The following is an 18253-nucleotide window of genomic DNA, read 5'->3' as shown; positions in this document are numbered from 1 at the left end:
AATTTGGAAAAATGGGTTCAAATACTCTGTAAGTCATTGGATTTCTTCATTATTGTTGCGACTGGGGTCATTTTGGTTCAGTCATTTGTGTTACTTATTTGTGCTAGTTGCTCACTTCTTGGAAGATTATTGGACTTTTCTGCAATGAGATTGTGTGTGTAATGTCATTTGGGTTTGAATGGAAATGGGTGGAACACCCTTTCCAAATAATAATAAATATCAAAAAATTTAGTTAGTTGTCACGTTTCAAAACAATACTAAAAACTAGCATCTCGAGTATCTAAAACTTGAGTTCCAAGATAAAACTCGAGTTTTTAAGTCTCAATTTGTAAGCGAATGGGTCTGATGTGGAAAAAAATTCACGTGGAAATCGAGTTTCAAAAACTCGATTTCTATAAATGGTAGAAATACGCCGCTATAAAGCTTTAAAACGTCATTATAGGGCTTAAAAACGCCACTATAGGACTCTCAGAACCTGGTATGGGGTGATCACACTTATAAATTTTTTTGCAGGAAAATGCCGCTATAGGGCTTTAAAACGTCATTATATGGCTTAAAAACGCCACTATAAGACTCCCTGAACCTAATATCGGTTGATCACACTTATAAAAAAATTTTGCGAGAAAACGCCGCTATAGGGCTTTAAAACGTCACTATAGGACTTAAAAACGCCACTATAGGAGATTTTTTTTTTTTTTTTTTTTTTTTTTTTTTTTGCATAAAACCCGAGTCTTAAAAACTCGAGATCTATGTGGCATTTTCAATCCAAATCGTCTAGCCAAACACTCGCAAAGCGAGTCTTGGGGACTCGGGTTTTAATATGGATCTCGAGTTTCTAAAACTCGAGATGCTATTTTTCTTAGAACTTTGAAACATTTCCTAACTTACTACATAGTTGCCCCTCACACTACTAGTCTGCCCATTCCCCGAAATGGATGCTACTACCACATGAGTATGGGTGCTAAATCCATACTCACGACCCAAACCCACAACAAAACCTCTTTATCTAGCCACAAGTTGTTAAAGCCTTATACAATCTATTAGTATTTTTATTAAGGCTAAAATCCAAAAGATAGAAGTTTCTTTGTAATGAAAAATTTCATTGTATATACTTCACTAAGAACTAACACTACATAAATTGTAGGATTCACACAAATCAAATTATTATTGAAATAGGGCCAACAAGGCTTATGTCCATGTTGCCTTCGACTTCCAATATTTTCTCTACTGAGAACTGCTTAGACTTCTTGGATTCATTGAACTTTTGATAGTTTTTCTGCCATTTTACTTTTTTTTTGTTTCTTTAGGGTGTTCACCACCTTTTTTGTGCTTTTTAATTAAATACTATTAATTAAAAAAGGGTTTTTTTTTTCTTTTAGGTACTAAACCAAAAAAAAAAAAAAAATGAAGACACAATAAATTCAACCTAGTAAAGTAAATGCCAAACAATAGTCGCATAAAATTACAATTCAATCCAATCAACCCAATCTAAAACATTTCAGTATTCTCAAGCTGCTCTTATGCTAATTGACCACAGGTCTGGTCGTTTAAGATATTCATTTGACTCATCTAGAAAGCCACAAATCTTGAATTTTATAAGAATTGAATGGTGGTCACCAACTAATTGTGCTAACCAAGGGTTAATTGAATTTTATAAGCTGCTCTTATCCAAAACTGAATTACCTTGAAAAAAGTCTTTCTCCTGGTGCAATTGAAACCACAAAACCAAAATTAGATAGTTTGGCAGTGAAAGATTTATCCAAATGTACTATTGGTCTTGACCTGCCACAATGCATGTAACAAATAGCATAGTATGTCTCCACGGCAATTCTCACACGGTCAAGCCATGAGATCAGGCGAGGAACCCATTTGCCTTTACCATGGAGATTATCAAAAAGAGTGTTGTTGGAGATGAGCTCAAAAACCAGGATGGAAATTTCAGTTTCCAGGCAGCAACCATAGATTCTGAAAACATTCTTGTTACTGATCAATTGTTTTATTGCAACTTGATTTAAGAAGAAATCTATTGTCTTCTCAAAGGACCAAAGTCTAAGAGGGCCTTTAACTTTAATAGCAACTTGCCGATCATCTAGTTTTCCTTTGTAGACTGTTCCAATTTCAGCACCAAGTATTAGATCAGGATCATAGTTATTTTCAGCTTGTTGAATGTCCTTGGCAAAGAAAACCCCAATTGTCTCTATATCTCTACCTTGGTTGCAGGAGATTTGCTTCTCTAGTAAGATTGCTCCATTCTGGATGAAGTACTCTTCTTTGGCCTCAAATACCTGCATTGCTTTCTCCATCTTGATTCTCTTCTCTGTCAATAGAATCATTGAACAAGTGACTATCACTTCGTATATTCCATCTCATATTTCTTCTATTACAAATCAAAGAGTACATAATCTTCCACAAAAAAAAACATAAAGTTAGTGAAATAGTTTCTTGATGTTATTGTTAATTTGGAAGTAAAATACTTTAAGATTTTCTCACCTTTTATCATCCCCATTATGCTATTCCAAAGACTCATAACCTGTAGCAAGAGAGTATTCAGGAGAATCTTAACCTGCATCAACAACTAATAGTATAGTAAGCACATGAATCTTTTAACTAAAATTACATCTAAGATATACTAGAGCTAAGTCTTTGCTAATCATGATATATTTACATAATGATAAGCAATTGGTCTAAATCCATTTTAAGTGGATAGTTAACTCTCCATAATTCATATCATGAGTAGAGGAGAAAATTCACATTTGGAATTAAAAGGGGGAAATTTCAAGTACCTTCAGAGAAAGCCAACCTAAAATTCTTAATTGATGCTATTAGCAGTTTTGTTGCAAGTTGTACTAGAAAGCAACTTTACAATTTTGGTCATACTCTTTATGTGGTATTAGTCATAATTTGATACTTGATGACAAACCACAACACAAGCAATCCAAAGTCCAAATCCAAATCCATACTCCAGCCACAAGTTGCCTTAAGCAATCTGTTTGGGTTTTTATGAAAAGCTAAATTCCAAGATAGACATTTCTTTGTAATGAAAAGTTTAATTGTATTTTGTTTAAGAACTTTTATTTGTAATCGTTCGGTGTAATTAACAATGAAGACAAAAGTATCTTGTTCACTCAACTTCATTGTACACATTTAAAAGTTTTGGTTAAACGAACTTATGATCAATTGAGTGAATATAAGAAAAAATTTAGAAGTTTGGACAGAACTCAACATTTAGTTCAAATAGACCATAAAATAAAGACAAATGACAACTATATGTACTTTAAGTTCTTTAAATTTCCCCTGATATCCTTCAGCCAGCACTTAATCCATGCCTGAATTGAGTAGGCTGAATGAAATCAGTTCTAATGGACAGATCAAACCAAGCAAAAAAAAGTCTTTTAACAGTTCCAAACAAATAAAACCTCCTTGCATACTTTAACAAAAAGCAAATCATTTTATATGGAAATGACAAGAAGGAAATATATATAAGAATTAGAATTCTAGTTTATTCATTTTGAACTACCTGTGAATGTGTCATGCCTTTACTAATGAGCTTGTACTTAAGGACTTCTAAATAAGGACAACCCAGAAGCCTAATTCTGAATGGAAGAAAAGAAAATGGGATAGAACAACAAATCGATATACCTTTGACTATAAAAGCTTCCCGTTTCAAAGTTTACTTGCTTTCCAGAACATGATTTCTACTGCTTTTCAAACACCAACAATGTGCTTTGTCTTGCCATTCATTTTTTTGTACATTGAAATGAAGGAACCAAAACAATACAGGAAGAAAAGAGTATAAGATTCAGAGTTCGCTGCCTGTTATCCAAGCTAATGTTCATAAATAACTTACAGGCAAGGGTTGCTAGGGATCCAGACTCTGCCAAGACATCCATCTACCTGTCAAACCCAAACATTTGTAAAACTATTGAATATCCTTCACCACAGCCTCTCTATTGGCCAACTCTGCCACCTGATTGTAAATTCTAAGAATACTAACAGAGAGAAATCTCAAAGCTAGAAGATGCTATGTAATAGCCAATAGGGAACATCCTGAAAGCTGCAATATATATTTTTGCCGTTTAGTTGATATGTGCCATTCTCATGATCTCCATTTCCCATTTCTGATTTTTCCTCTCATTTTTTTTTTTTTAAATCAATTTATTAAATACAAAGACATTCACATTTTATTAAAGGAAGGCTGTCATTTCAACCATCCCAATAGTTTGAAGTTAGAGAACGGATGGTATGTCAAGGAGGCTTTCCTGGAGCTTCTAGATCAATAATAGATTCTTTTGATTAAAAATTAAAATTTTGTTTATTTATTTATTTATTTTTATGTTATTTACGATGCTCTTTTGATATTATAGCAATAGGGATCACTTCTAGGTGTGATGCCTATCAATTTATATGTGAATATCATTCATTTTACAATTCTATGAAAAGGTACAAAGTCACTTTGCTTGGTGTTAGGACTTAGGAGGTTCAAAGGTGAATGCAATATCTACATAGAGCTTCTGTTCATGTATAATATGTATTTGACTTGCATGCATGCACATACAATTAAAGGAATTCATTCTTGAAATTTTGTGAGTGTCATGTTTATTTTGTGAATATCCACAAAAGGATTAAAAAGGAAGAAAAAGCTCAGCTGAAACAACCAGCCATGGACATGCACCTTCTCTATTTTTTCAAAAGAAGCTTGGATCCCCTGCATTTCCTTCTCCTACCCTTGCAGCTTAACTCCAACAGGATTGGTTGCCAATTGGGACACTCTCTAAAGGTCTACACTTGATTATCTTGCTGCTGTCAATGGTTTTCTTTGTTTTTTGAATTGTTAGTTACCCTGCACATTAAAATCAAACTTTTACAATACAAGATCACATTAGTGGCAAAGAAAAGCTCTTTACTCATGGTTGTCTTGTGAGAGTGGTTCTACACCACCTTTGTACTCTCCATATTTGTTAGTGAAAATTTCTTCTTGTCGCCACCCGTCGATGTAGGCCAATGGCTGAACCACGTAAATTCTTGGTGATCTCTCTTGTATGTGGTTGTTTATTTTTCTTTCCTTTTTATTTTATTTTTTTCTCACTCATAATATTTAGTTGTGAGATTAGCCAATCTAGAACAGTCAATCTATGGTCAGCCTAGCCAACTCAGTGTTGGGTTGATTCTGGTATTACACTTGGGTCATTTAGATCAACTAGGAAAATAGCTAATGGTGATGATATGATCAGTGCAGATTTCACGAATAGTGAGCAACTCTTAGAACTTCAATTTTGACCACGCATACTTGCATACTTGTATAATTTCTATGTTAGTTTGTACAGGCTATGTTAGTTTATGATTTTGCAAAGTATGATGAGTATACTTTCAAATGTGATTTAGAGACGGGTAGTTGTTAATGGCATAAAACTTGGCAGAAGGTTTAGTCTCTTCTATTGCTAGTTTTATTTTTTATTTTTATTTTTTTATAATTTTGCAAAATAATACGAATTTATCAAGAGGAAGACCTAGGGACTATCCCATCTACCTTTTCCATCGGTAAAAGAAAGGTAGGATTAGAGGAGATGGGAATAGCATTGGTAAAACCAGGAGTGTTGCTTTGGCTTCAGGGTAAAGAGGATTACCTTTTACATCAATCCCAGTCCATGCACGAATGATGTTACCTAAATGGTTTCGGAAGAGTGTAGCAAGGTATACATTGTTTGGTCTCACAGCAACATCGGATTTTAAGGTCAAGAGGATTCGTCTTTCAAATATTTCACAGGGTTTGTATTTGTAAAATTTGGCCTATAGTATGTAGCTTTCGAAAAAATGTTAATTAAAGTGTAATATCTTGTAGGACCCCATTACACCTCGTGTTTCCTATAGTGTACTATTCTATGGCTGAAGTAATGTTTGCAGTGGAACATTACAAATTGGGTAAAACAGCCCTCCAATTAAAGTTGTTTCTTTATAAAAGATTTGCCAAATAAGATCAACTTGTCACCTTCTCAGTTTTTATTAGCTCAAGATTTCTATGTAAGTAGAAGCCTGTGAAACCAATGGTACCGAGGGAGCTGTCATCTGCTGGTGGCTATTGTTGTTTATGCTATATCTCAAGCATTTGTAGAGAAAGAACGTTGGAGACAATTCATTATGGATTATATTATAATCAAGTTTTATCTTCATTCTCATTCTTCCATAAACAATTCAAATTCTCTACAATTGGTGTTTTCCTTCAATCTTATTAAGGATTTTTTTTTTTTTTTTTTTTTTAAATCATAGGACAAAAACATAACGATAACAGATAGATGGTCATTATAAATTTTCAAGAAAGGGAATAAAACCTCTTAAACTTTAAGGGAAAGAATTGAAAATAGATTATATTTCAAGACTGAAAATAATTTTTTTTTGCCAAAATATTATTCAAGAGTTTAAATCATCTCGGTTCATATTATTTTCATGTCTAGAATTTTATACAAGTAAGAAAAACTAATTTTTTTAAAAAAATTATATTTTGTATCTAATTGTTCAATTGAAACTCTTACCTTTTTAAAGCAATTAAGTAAGGTGAGAGCCATAGAGGAAGTCGTTGCCTAAGCATAGCTAGCCCCTAGTCTTTCATGTATAACAATACCACAAAAACAAGTGAGACAGAGAATGAGAGAGAGATCATGGGACATGAGAGAGTTTTTGGGTTTTATTATTTTTATTTTTTTTATATATAAATATAAAATATTAAAATTTATATATAATTAGCCACTGTTTGGTGCGGTCCAGTCCATTATGGGACCAAGACCGAAAACCTATATGTGTATATGGTATAAAAGGGCAACAACTAAAGAACATACGATGCTATAATAAAAGTGTGACATTTAGTAATGCACGTGGGACCTATAAACAATGCCATGTTCTTTCACTTGGTACGCATTCAATGCTTCAAAGAAATTGACAGCATTTCTTGTTAAATTTTACTCATCTTTTCAGCAACCAAACTATTGAATATTGCTTTAGAATTCTACTTTGAAGGGTTCATATTATAAACTGTTATTATTATTATTATTTTTTTAAATACACGTTCAATTGTGTTCTGTTAACAAAGACAATTATGTGAAGGACTACTGAGTTTTAATGTCATCGATGTCATTAGCTTTCTTGGGGAGCAGATGTGACTAAATTACACTCCAATTTAGATCAGTTCTCACTCAGGGGCCCAAATTTTGGACATGGTCTACCATTGTTGGAAAGAATGATATGACTGGGACAATAATTTTCAACTAAGCCTGTGGTTCACTGCAGAAGGGGCCCAAGGCCCAAGAAACTCAGTCTCCTCCTTCACTGCAGCATTATTTTCTACCTCTCCTCTCACTCTTTCAGCGTTCCTTTGGCCACTAAGAAATAATGGCTGAAGCAATCCTATTTGGTCTTGCACAGAAAATGATTGAAACTATCTAATTATTACGAGTTCAATATTTTCTGCGATCTTATTTGCTTCAATTCATCCTTTTCGTTTGCTTGGAGATTTATGGTAAGGAAAAGACAATGAATGTATCACTTTATCCATTTGTTTCTCGCCTCACCTAAATAGTGAAAAAGGAATGCATTCATTCATTTAATAATATCTCAAGGCTTATATAAGATTAACCACAACAAAGAAGAGATAACCACTTGTCCTGTGTTGCCTTTTCTAAAATTTAAATTATAAAAAAATCTACTTGAGCTGAAATTTGATCTTTTTTCTCTTGTAATTAACCCTGTACAACATATTTTATTTCCACCATGTATATTAGTATATAACTCCATGCAATCGCATAGATGCATTTAAAACTAAACCAAATTTTTATTGTAAAAATATAAATAATTAGTCAAATTAATTTTTTTTAAAGCATGTAACACATGCATTCATGCATACATATAGACACATTTAAAATTAAACACAATTTTTATCATAAAATAAAGATAATTAGTCAAATTATTTTTTTAAAGTAAACGTAATTATTCACATATTAAAATTCTTACCTAAATTTAATACTACTTATGATCTTTTTTTTTTCTAATTTTTAATAAAATAGAACGTGTGGTGATTTTTGTTATGTGATGATTTTTATTTTATTTAATTTTTGAGAAACATGTGGTGATTTTTATTGAGTATATGTGATTTTTTTTTAATAGTTTATTAATATTAAATTCTTAGTATTATGCACTTATTAACTCACTTGACACAAAGATTAAAAAACTTAAGTAGACACATGACACAATCTTAAGTAGATAATTATGGTGTAGTACCCACATAAATTTAGACTCATGGTGCAAAATTGGATTATAATTTCAAATTCTAATTCAATTTTCTCTAAGCTTTACCTATTAATATATATAGATGACTTATAAATTTGAATTTTTTTTAGTTATATGATTATGTTTTTTATGGTTTATTATAATGGACACCTCGTTTTCTACACTAAATTAACTAATTTGGCAAAAAAATTTAAAAATTTAGATTAAATGAGACACATGATGCAAAATTAAATTTTAATTGAAATTTAATTTTTACACTAAATTAACTTACTTGGCACAAAATTCTAAAATTTAAATTAGATGAGACATGGAGCAAAATTAAACTCTAATTGAATTCCAATTTGAAATTTAAGGTCCGTTTGGATACCGCTTATTTTGCTGAAAACTGAAAACTAAAAACACTGTAGCAAAGTAATTTTTAAATATGTAAATAGTGTTGTGACCTGTGGAATTCATTTTTAATGAAAGTTTTGTTGAAAAAAGAGGTTTGTGATTCCTGTGAATAGTGCACGGGACTCACTGAACAGTGTATAATCACGTGAAACCTAACTTCTAAAAAAAAAAACAAAAAACGTGAAACATAAAAACGCAGAGATGTGGACGTGTATCCAAACAGATACTTAATTGTATTTTCTCTTTGCTTTACCTATTATTATAGATATGATATATAGATTTGGTAGATATGTAGAAAATTGAAATGATAGAGAGTAAATTTGATCTTTTCTCTCTTGTAATTAACCCTGTACTTATTATTAGATGGAAAAATGAAGAAGTAAAGGGATATTTTCATAATTTTCTTTTCAAGTGGAGGAATAATTTTGTAATTTTCTTCTAAGATATAATTTTTCTTAAAAGACAAAAATAGGTTAGCTAAAATTTTGTAACTTTCTTCGAAGATATAATTATTGTACCATTTTTATTAGTTCTCAGAGGCCCAACTTTTGGACATGGTCTACCATTAGAAAGGATGTTATTAATTGTACAATAATTTTCCAGCTATTGGACAAAATTTCCAACTAAGTCTATGACCCACTCATTTTCCATCACATCACATTTGAGTTATGATCATCTCCCATCACATTTGAAGAGTTGTTTCACTTATTGCTCTTTATTTCCTAAAGATTATGAGATGGATAAAGAAACAGTGATACAACTATGGATAGCACAAGGGTTTGTCCAATTATCAAACAAAAACCAACAATTAGAGGATATTGGTGATGAGTATTTTAAGGATTTACTTTGGAGGTCCTTCTTTGAAGAAGTAGAGAATTACAAAGGCTTAAGGTACAAGATGCATGATTTAATTCATGATCTTGCAGAAGCTGTTGCAAGCCAGGAGTGTAGGCTTGTTATTTTTTATGGCAATAATATTAATGAAAAAAATCGTCATGTATCGTGTCCATCTTATATTGACTCATCTTTTAGGGAAACTTTAAGCTTGTTGGTTAAAGCGGTCAAGGTACGTACATTTCTTCTTACATATGATAATCATGTATCTGGTGCCTTGGAGGAGTCAATGTTGAATACAATTATTTTGAGTTTCAAGAGCTTGCGTGCATTAGATTTACATGCATTGATGATTACTTCAATACCAAATTCTATAGGGAAGTTAATACATCTAAAGTATCTTGATATTTCTTTTAATGTGGATATTGAAACTCTCCTTGACTCAATTACTACATTGTTGAATTTGCAAGTACTAAAACTTTAAGATTGTAAAGGTCTTAAAGAATTACCCAAAAAGTTTAGAGAATTGGTTAGCCTCAAACATCTTTATAATGATGGTTGTTATAATTTGAGTCATATGCCTCGTGGATTAGGGCAAATGACTTCACTTCAAACATTACAATTATTCATTGTGAGCATCTCCTCCCGGACTGGTGGATTAGGTGAATTGAAGGACCTAAAAAACTTGCGAGGAACATTAGAGATCACATGTTTGGAACAGTTGGAAGAATCTAACTCAAAATCCATTGTTGTGAATTTAAGAGAGAAGCAACATCTTGAAAAGTTGATACTAAAATGGTATCCTGAAGACCAAGTAGAAAATAATGAAGATGAGAAGTTATTAGAAGCCCTCCAGCCGCACCAAAATCTTAAATATTTGGAAGTGTATCAGAACAAGGGTGTGAAATTTTCAAGTTGGGTCTCTTCTCTGGTAAATCTTGTTAATTTAAGCATAGAGAATTGTAAAAGATGCATATATTTGCCACCATTGTCTCATCTCCCCTCTTTAAAATCTCTAATGCTTGATACGATGAATGACTTAGAGTACATATCCGATAATGATATGAGTAAAGAGGTGCCTGCTTCATCCACAACACCATCAACAGCGTTCTTCCCATCTTTAAAGTCACTCACAATAGAAGAATGTCCTAATTTGAAGGGATGGTGGGGGAGAACACTAGATCATCAACAAGATCAGTCTCACCACTCACTACCTTTATTTCCTTTTCTTTTTCATTTGCAGATTATTAATTGCCCTAAAATGAATTCCATGCCCCTGTTTCCCAATCTCGAAGAATCTCTATATTTATATAATGTTAGTTTGAAGCCTTTGCAAGAGACAATGTCAATGAATTTTTTAGTTCCCTCTTCCTCCTCCTCATTATCCTCTTCTTCTCCTCTCTCCAAATTAAATAAGATGACTTTAGTTTCTATAGAAGATATAGAGTCTCTTCCGGCTAAGTGGGCACTATATTCTCTCAAGGAACTACACATTCGAAATTGCCCTAGACTAACATCTATGTCTGGAGCGGTGCATTATCTCACCTCCCTCTGTTCGCTATCAATTGGCAATTGCGAGGAGTTCGATCCATTAAGAGACATGCATGATGATGGCATGGAATGGCGATGCCTCATTTGGCTCTGTGATTTATATTTTAGTGGCATTCCGAAACTGAAGTCTCTCCCTGTGGGTCTTCAATGTATTTCCACCCTAAAAAAGCTCATCATTTCAAACTGTCCCAATTTAATGACTTTGCCGGAACTCACCTCACTTGAATATCTTGAGATTAAAAGGTGCGAGCCTAATCTGACATCACCTCTTAAGATTAGTTGTCTCACTTCTTTACGGTCGCTGGATATTGGAGACTTTCCCAATTTGATTACTTTCCCCGAATCAATTAGGAATCCAATCTCACTTGAAACGCTTTCCATTTGGGGATGTCTCAGTCTCACAACACTACCTCATGATGGTTTTCTCAAGTCTTTACAAAAACTGGAAATTTGGAATTGTCGTCATTTAGCAGAAAAATACAAAAATAAAATCAATAAGGATTTCCCTAATTTGGAAATCGATTGGGGGTCTTGAGACCACAGCAGCAAACGACTCTACTTTGTCTTCTGCAACGGCCACTCCCCTCTTTCACTTGGTATGCATTCTATGCTTTCAAAAGAAACTGAGCTTTTTACAATTATGTTCTCTATGCTACATTGATTTCCATATATTTAATTAGAATCTGTCACTTTTTCGAATTCTATTCTTTATAGAAACAATATTATATATATTCAACCCTTGTATAATTGAATTGGTATTTTGGGTAATTTGTTTAGGTTTTCTGGCAATCAAAAATCAAAGACGTTTATTTATTTATTTTGGAATAGCTTAATTGCAGAGACATAGGATTTCTTGTTAAATTTTTATTGATAGTTCATCGACCAAACTTTTAAGGGTTATTACTATAATTTTTTTTGATTTTTGATGTAGAATTAATTGGAAGCACAGAACAAACGGATATGCAAATATCTGGGCATGTTCAAAACCTTAGGAACAAGTGCAATGAGTCCACGGCTTAGGTGATTATCTTGTTTCGTGTTTCATTCTCTTTTCCCTTTGCATACAAATTTCATTCTAGATATGATTCTCATTTGTTTGTTCATTCTAATGATTTCTGCCTTTATATAAACTACAAAATGACACTTCTTTGTTTGGGTTCTTGATTTTGAATAAACAGAGTAATATCTGGCGCTTGTTAAATTCGATAACATTCTGGCGAATGATCACTATTGACAACTACCCTCAAGCAAGCTGTTTTATATTCAGGTATTTGTTATTTTGTTAGCTTTAACAACAAGATTCTGTTTGTAAAACTCTTATATAAACTCATCTATGTAAGTTTATAAAATTACAAAACCGTGGATGTAGGCCTTTTAAAAATATTTTATTGTTTATCTCTTTGTTTTGGGTCTTTTGTTGATGTGACGTGTGTCTAATTTGGCTTGGCTCTTTTGCTAACCCGGGTTTAGTTTGGGAAGCGAAATCTGCTACTCACGTCTACACAAATGATGAAGACTAGCTGTTCGTCTTAAGATTAGGTGGGACTTACCAAATCTGCAAAAAGAGGGGGGAACACAGCTTATGAAATCATACCTTAGCAGCTAAAAAGGTAAGGTAATTTAAGAGTAATGTGATGAAGGAGAAAGAGACACTCATGTTTGTGCACCCAAATAATGCTTATAAAGAAGTGTTTCCAATCTACTAAAAATGTAGGAAAGTTTAATGATGTATATGTGTATATTGGCTTGTATATTGTGTTTTGCTCTCATTAAAGGATTTGAAAAATGAGAAGGAAACCTACAGCGTTTGCTGGATATTAGCACTCACTCAGTAGCATTGAGTGGTGAACACTCTAAAAGTGGTAGACGAAACCCTTTTGCTAACTGGTGCTAACCTTATTGGCCCAGTCTGGTTAGTTTTTGCTAGTTAGAGACTTTATAGGCTAAATTAGTGGGTTCTTGAGCTAGACTTCGTGGGCACAGATTTAGCTAATTTCATAGGGTTGTTTTGTCAGCTGCATGGGTCAACAACATTAACAGGTTTTTTATTTTTGTTCACTGTACAATGATAACTTAGTTTGGACATGCAGAAGTGCTGTGATGGATTTTACTATATGCACAATATTTGGATACAAAGATAGGATCAATAAAATAAAAATATAGAGTTAACCAATTGAATTCTCACATGAAATGGATAGTTCTTTTTTTGTAAACCAAACTGACATAAAACATAATATTAGAAACTTTGTTTTATATTCTTTTCCTCACTATTTTGGAATGATTCCAGGCAGAAATTGCTGGGGAATGGTCCAAGACTGCTCGCATCCTAAATTGAATGTATTTCAGAAGGATATACTTTAGGTCCATACATCTCCTTTAAATTCAGCTTTCTTTGTTAATAAATTATCCAAATTCCTCTTGTTTTCCTTTAATTAGAAGTATAATTTGTGTGCAGAATGTGGAAAAGCTGGGAATATAAAAACAGACCAAAGTTTGTGATCTCCAAAGGGAGTTAATACTACAATTATGTAAGACTTGAATGAAAAAAATCAGTGGTAAATCTTTTGTTTTTTTTCCTCTCATTTATACTTTTATTTTTGTATGTTCTCAAACTTATATCTGGCAGTTTGGCATGGATAAAGATCACAACAAGGTGTCAACAGAAGAGTTGTTCCTTTTCAAGAATGGCTTCATTATGTGCACAGCTAATTTCTTAGTGAAGCTATTGAAAAATCTCAAACCTAAACAGGTAATTATTTCAATTCACTATATTTATTTCTTAATTAAAACAGGTTGGCCATGATTCTCAGTTTGTGGCTCTAGTTTCTGTAACTCACTTTACTCTGTATCCATATGAATCATAAAATGAGTAATAAAAATCAAGTTGTTCACTACAATCTAACTATAAATGTTTATTTAGTTTTATCTCATTATATCATTAGGAAGATGCTTCATAACACCGATATTATTGAGAAAAGAAAAATCTTGAGATCTAGTTAGTTGATCAGAGGGATTTAACACCACTACTTTCTTAAATTCAGGCATCTCCTTACTAAATTCACTTTGAATTTACCAAATACTGGTTCTCATCATTCTTCCTTTTTATTTCAGGTTTAGTGAATTCATCAGTTATTGAATTCTGAATGTGGGAGCTTCGAATTTGGAAACAGAGAGTTTTTTGTGAATTTACTGCAACTACAAGAAGATAAACTGCTGTAAATCTCACTCTTATCTTTATATATCTTATTTCAAAGATTAGGTTTTGCAAGATGGTAGAAATTGTATTATTTTCCCCTCTTTTCCCTTTTTTTAAAGTTAATTCTCAAACTTATTTTTGATAGGTTGAATTGGATGAAGACTGTAGCTTGGTGTTAGCAACAATATTACCACCTATCTTTAGTTAAAGTTCAATTTCAGGGAGACTTGCTCTTGGACTTTTCAGCAACACTCTGTGAAACCTAAAGCTTATTGCGAACTTTTTTTTTTTTAATCATAATGTAGTTGTTTCAATAACAAACAAACTCATTGTCATTTTCTTTTCTTCTTTTTTTGCTAATCAAATTGTAACTCTTTCACCTATAGACATAACAGTACTATTATGCATCCATTTGAACTTAGTTACAAGAACTATCATGAGAAATATTTTATAGGAATTAAGCATCGAGCAAATGACGATTATCTGAAGAATTTGAATCTTCTGTGGAAATATGATGATGGGATGTATTGTTCGGATTCTTTCAGAATTTGAGGAGCTGATGTAGGTATGGAAGTCAGTTAGACTTGTCTATAATTAAATGTTACATTTGATTATAATCAAATTTGAAGAATCTTGACTTGTGATCAAATGCATGAATATTTATATATACAAAATAGATAATGAACCTTTATTCTGTTAGGATTTTACTATGCAATTCTTGGGGTTGGAGTGGAGGGTTTAGGATATTTTCTACCTTGGGTGACACTCATCCAATAAGCAATGGTTTTGACAATGTTGGAACAGGAGAAACTGGTAGATCTTTAGTTTATATTCTTTATTTTCTGATTTATTGTTAGTTGTTACTAAATTACACCCTTACATTCTATAATTTTTAATAGAAAATAGTTGATTGGCTTGCTGAAAACCGTAAGAAAGATGAAGGCACAGATCTTCTAAAAGACAAGCAAGCATTTACCATGATGAAGCAGTCATCTATGACTTAGACTAATATTAGGTATGTGGCTATTTCTATGCCTTCTTTAAGTTGATCTTTCTATTTGCCTTGATCATATAGAAAAACCATTTGCTTTTCCAATTTACCTTTCATTGCTATTGCTGTTGTGGATGGCCCAAAACACATTGACACCAAACTGACAGGGGTCGAATTTCCAGAATTGGGTTCAGAATTGCTGGACAGGTATGCCTACTGACAATCGTTACTCGCATGTGAAATATCAATGAATGTTTGATTTCCATCACTTCAATGGATTAATGTTGTAGTCTACTTTTTCATAGGCTTTTATCACTTGTTGAAATTGCCTTGAGAGATACAAAGCTTTCCTTCAAAGATATAGATAAAGTAATCTCGTTGATGGTTTAACTCCCATCCCAACCGTTTAGGAGCATGAGGAAATGACTGGAAAAGAGCCAAATGTGACTGTAAATCCTTATGAAGTTGTTGCTCTTGGAGCTATAGTTCAGGTTTGTCTTCTTGTTCTTCTTTTTTCCTCTTTATTTATGGAAGAAAACGTAAAGCTCTCTATTTCTGATATCATCTACTGTTGTACTTATTAGAATTTGCACTAATTGTTGAGACAGTTGAGGCATCAATATTTATTTTAGTGACTTTCATTTCAGAGCTAGTGTTTTAGCTGGAGAAGTTAGTGACATCGTGCTCTTGGATGTCACTTATTACTTTCATTTTAGAGCTCTCTATTTTTTATATAGTCCACTATAGTACTTATTAGAACTTGCATTAATTGTTGAGATAGTTGAGGCATCAATATTTTATTTTGTGACTTTCATTTCAGGACTTGAAATTTTAGGTGGTGTGATGACAGATTATCTAAAGGAACCCAACCTTACCAATTTCCAAATTAGGGTTGTTTTCTTTTCCACTGCAGTAGATGAATATAAACCAGTATCAAGGTGAGAGAGTTTGTGAGGGACAACAAATCTCTTGGAATCTTTTTCTTAGATAGCATCCCACATGTGCCACATGGAGTTCCTCAAATTGTGGTGAAATTTGGTATTGATGCGATGGTATCCTTTCGGTCACTGTAGTTGACAAGGGAATTGGAAAGAAGCCGGATATCGCCATAACTGGTGTTAGCACCTTGTAAAGTGATGCGGTATGTTTTGAAAAAACTGTTGTTATGAAGTGTGTTTGGTATTTGTTCAAATTAAAATTTTTGGTTAATTTGGGGCTTGAATGATCCTGAAATCCAACCTATAGCTTAGCCGAATATAATTATCTAACCATCTGAGAAATAACTGAATATATATAACAAATGCAACTATAGAACTAGAAGAGATTGCATCACCAACTCCAAGTAAATCAAGGCTCAATTCTTTATTTGTGCATTATACTTCTTAGATATTTTATAGTCCTATTACCATAGCCATTGTTGGCAGAAAATGTTTTTTCATGTTTATATGCTAATTTGTATTTTCTAAATAAAAAAAAAACTTTATTACTTGGTCTTTAATTTTAATTTTTTAGTTTAAAGGCTTATTTTATTTATTTATTTTTTTTCTATTTGTTACCCCTTTCAATGATGCTACCATGGTCTTTAAGAATAGGTAATGAACCTTATATTCTTCTGTTACGTTTGTACTATGCAGTTCTTGAGGTTGGAGACTCATCCAAGAAGCAATGGCTTTGACAAGGTTGGAACAAGAGAAACTGGTAGACATTTAGTTTATATTCTTTTTCTTTTTCTTTTTTTTCTGATTTTTTGTTAGTTGTTACTAAATTACACCCCTACATTCTATAATTTTTAATAGGAATAGTTGATTGGCTTGCTGAAAACTATAAGAAAGAAGAAGGCACAGATATTCTGAAAGACAAGCAAGCATTTACCATGATGAAGCCTTCATCTTTGACTTAGACTAATATTACATATGTCGCTATTTCTATGCCTTATTTAAGTTGATCTCTCTATTTTCCATATCATATAGAAAAACCATTTACTTTTCCAGTTTACCTTTCATTATCGTTGCTGTTGCGGATGGCCCAAAACACATTGACACCACACTGACAGGGGTCAAATTTGCAGAACTGTGTTCAGATTTGCTAGACAGGTATGCCTACTGACAATTGTTACTCGCATATGAAATATCAATAAATGTTTGATTTCCATCACTTCAGTGGATTAATACTGCAATCTACTTTTTCACGGCTTCCCAGCCATTTAGGAGCATGAGGAAATGACTGGAAAAGAGACCAATGTGACTGTAAATCCTTATGAAGTTGTTGGTCTTGAAGCTATACTTCAGGTTTGTTCTGTTGTTCTTTTTTCCTCTTTATTTATGGAAGAAAACGTACTGCTCTCTATTTCTGATATTACCTACTGTAGTACTTTTTAGAGTTTGCACTAATTGTTGAGACAGTTGAGGCATCAATATTTATTTTAGTGACTTTCATTTCAGGGCTAGTGTTTTAGCAGGAGAAGTTAGTGACATTGTGCTCTTGGATGTCACTTATTAGTTAATACTTTCATTTCAAAGCTCTCTGTTTCTGATATTGTCTACTGTAGTATTTAACAACTTGCATTAATTGTTGAGATAGTTGAGGCGTCAATATTGATCTTTTTTTACTTTTGTTTCAGGACTTAAAACTTTCAGTGGCGTACTGACAAAGATTATCTGAAGGATCACAACTTTACCGATTTCCAAATCATGGTTGTTTTCTTTTCCACTGCTGCAAATGGATGGACCAGTGTAGAGATTAACCTCTATCAAGGTGAGAGAGTTTGTGAGGGACAACAAATCTCTTGGAAGCTTTCACTTAGATGTCATCCCACATGTGCCACATGGAGTTCCTCAAATTGAGGTGAAATGTGATATTGATGCCAATGGTATCCTTTCAGTCACTTCAATTGACAAGGAAATTGGAAAGAAGCAAGATATTGCCATAACTGGTGCTAGCACCTTGCCAAGTGATAAGGTACGTTTCGAAAAATTGTTGTTATGAAGAGAGTTTGGTAGTTGTTCAAACTAGAG

General features: G+C 32.9%; 2 protein-coding genes across 21 annotated transcripts in view; one reads left to right on the top strand and one right to left on the bottom strand.

Moving 5' to 3' along the window:
• Nucleotides 1–18253, top strand: part of LOC126724263 (putative disease resistance protein RGA4) — a 149556-nt gene that overhangs the window by 85720 nt on the left and 45583 nt on the right. For 3 of the 17 annotated variants that reach the window (XM_050428806.1, XM_050428804.1, XM_050428805.1), the window contains exon 3: nucleotides 9996–11648. In XM_050428806.1, coding sequence (XP_050284763.1) covers nucleotides 9996–11587 — 1592 coding nt within the window. In that variant the 3' untranslated portion in view covers nucleotides 11588–11648. Of the gene's footprint in view, nucleotides 1–9995; nucleotides 11649–11983; nucleotides 12073–12230; nucleotides 12320–12522; nucleotides 12663–13339; nucleotides 13414–13507; nucleotides 13608–13678; nucleotides 13802–14163; nucleotides 14268–14393; nucleotides 14814–14948; nucleotides 15062–15147; nucleotides 15264–15406; nucleotides 15447–15544; nucleotides 15731–16059; nucleotides 16381–16873; nucleotides 16938–17035; nucleotides 17333–17438; nucleotides 17528–17859; nucleotides 18198–18253 lie in introns of those variants that run through there. The other 14 variants (XM_050428803.1, XM_050428791.1, XM_050428790.1 and 11 more) reach the window with 14 other exon arrangements.
• On the bottom strand, nucleotides 1406–6675 carry LOC126724291 (wall-associated receptor kinase-like 8). 4 transcript variants are annotated; one of them, XM_050428884.1, is made up of 3 exons: nucleotides 6528–6675; nucleotides 2491–2563; nucleotides 1406–2403 (listed from the first exon to the last, which is right to left on the bottom strand). In XM_050428884.1, exon 3 carries the CDS (start codon nucleotides 2331–2333, stop codon nucleotides 1680–1682), a length of 654 nt encoding a protein of 217 aa, XP_050284841.1. In that variant the 5' UTR covers nucleotides 2334–2403; nucleotides 2491–2563; nucleotides 6528–6675; the 3' UTR covers nucleotides 1406–1679. The 4 variants fall into 4 exon arrangements, with proteins under 4 accessions (XP_050284841.1, XP_050284838.1, XP_050284840.1 ...); XM_050428881.1 differs by having other exon boundaries at nucleotides 1406–2317; XM_050428883.1 differs by lacking the exon at nucleotides 6528–6675 and adding an exon at nucleotides 3640–4231.

The sequence above is a fragment of the Quercus robur genome, chromosome 4 (assembly GCF_932294415.1).
Source record: "Quercus robur chromosome 4, dhQueRobu3.1, whole genome shotgun sequence".
Lineage (NCBI taxonomy): Eukaryota > Viridiplantae > Streptophyta > Magnoliopsida > Fagales > Fagaceae > Quercus > Quercus robur.
The sequence above is the reverse complement of the archived record's forward strand: the minus strand, read 5'-3'. Positions and strand labels throughout refer to the sequence as shown.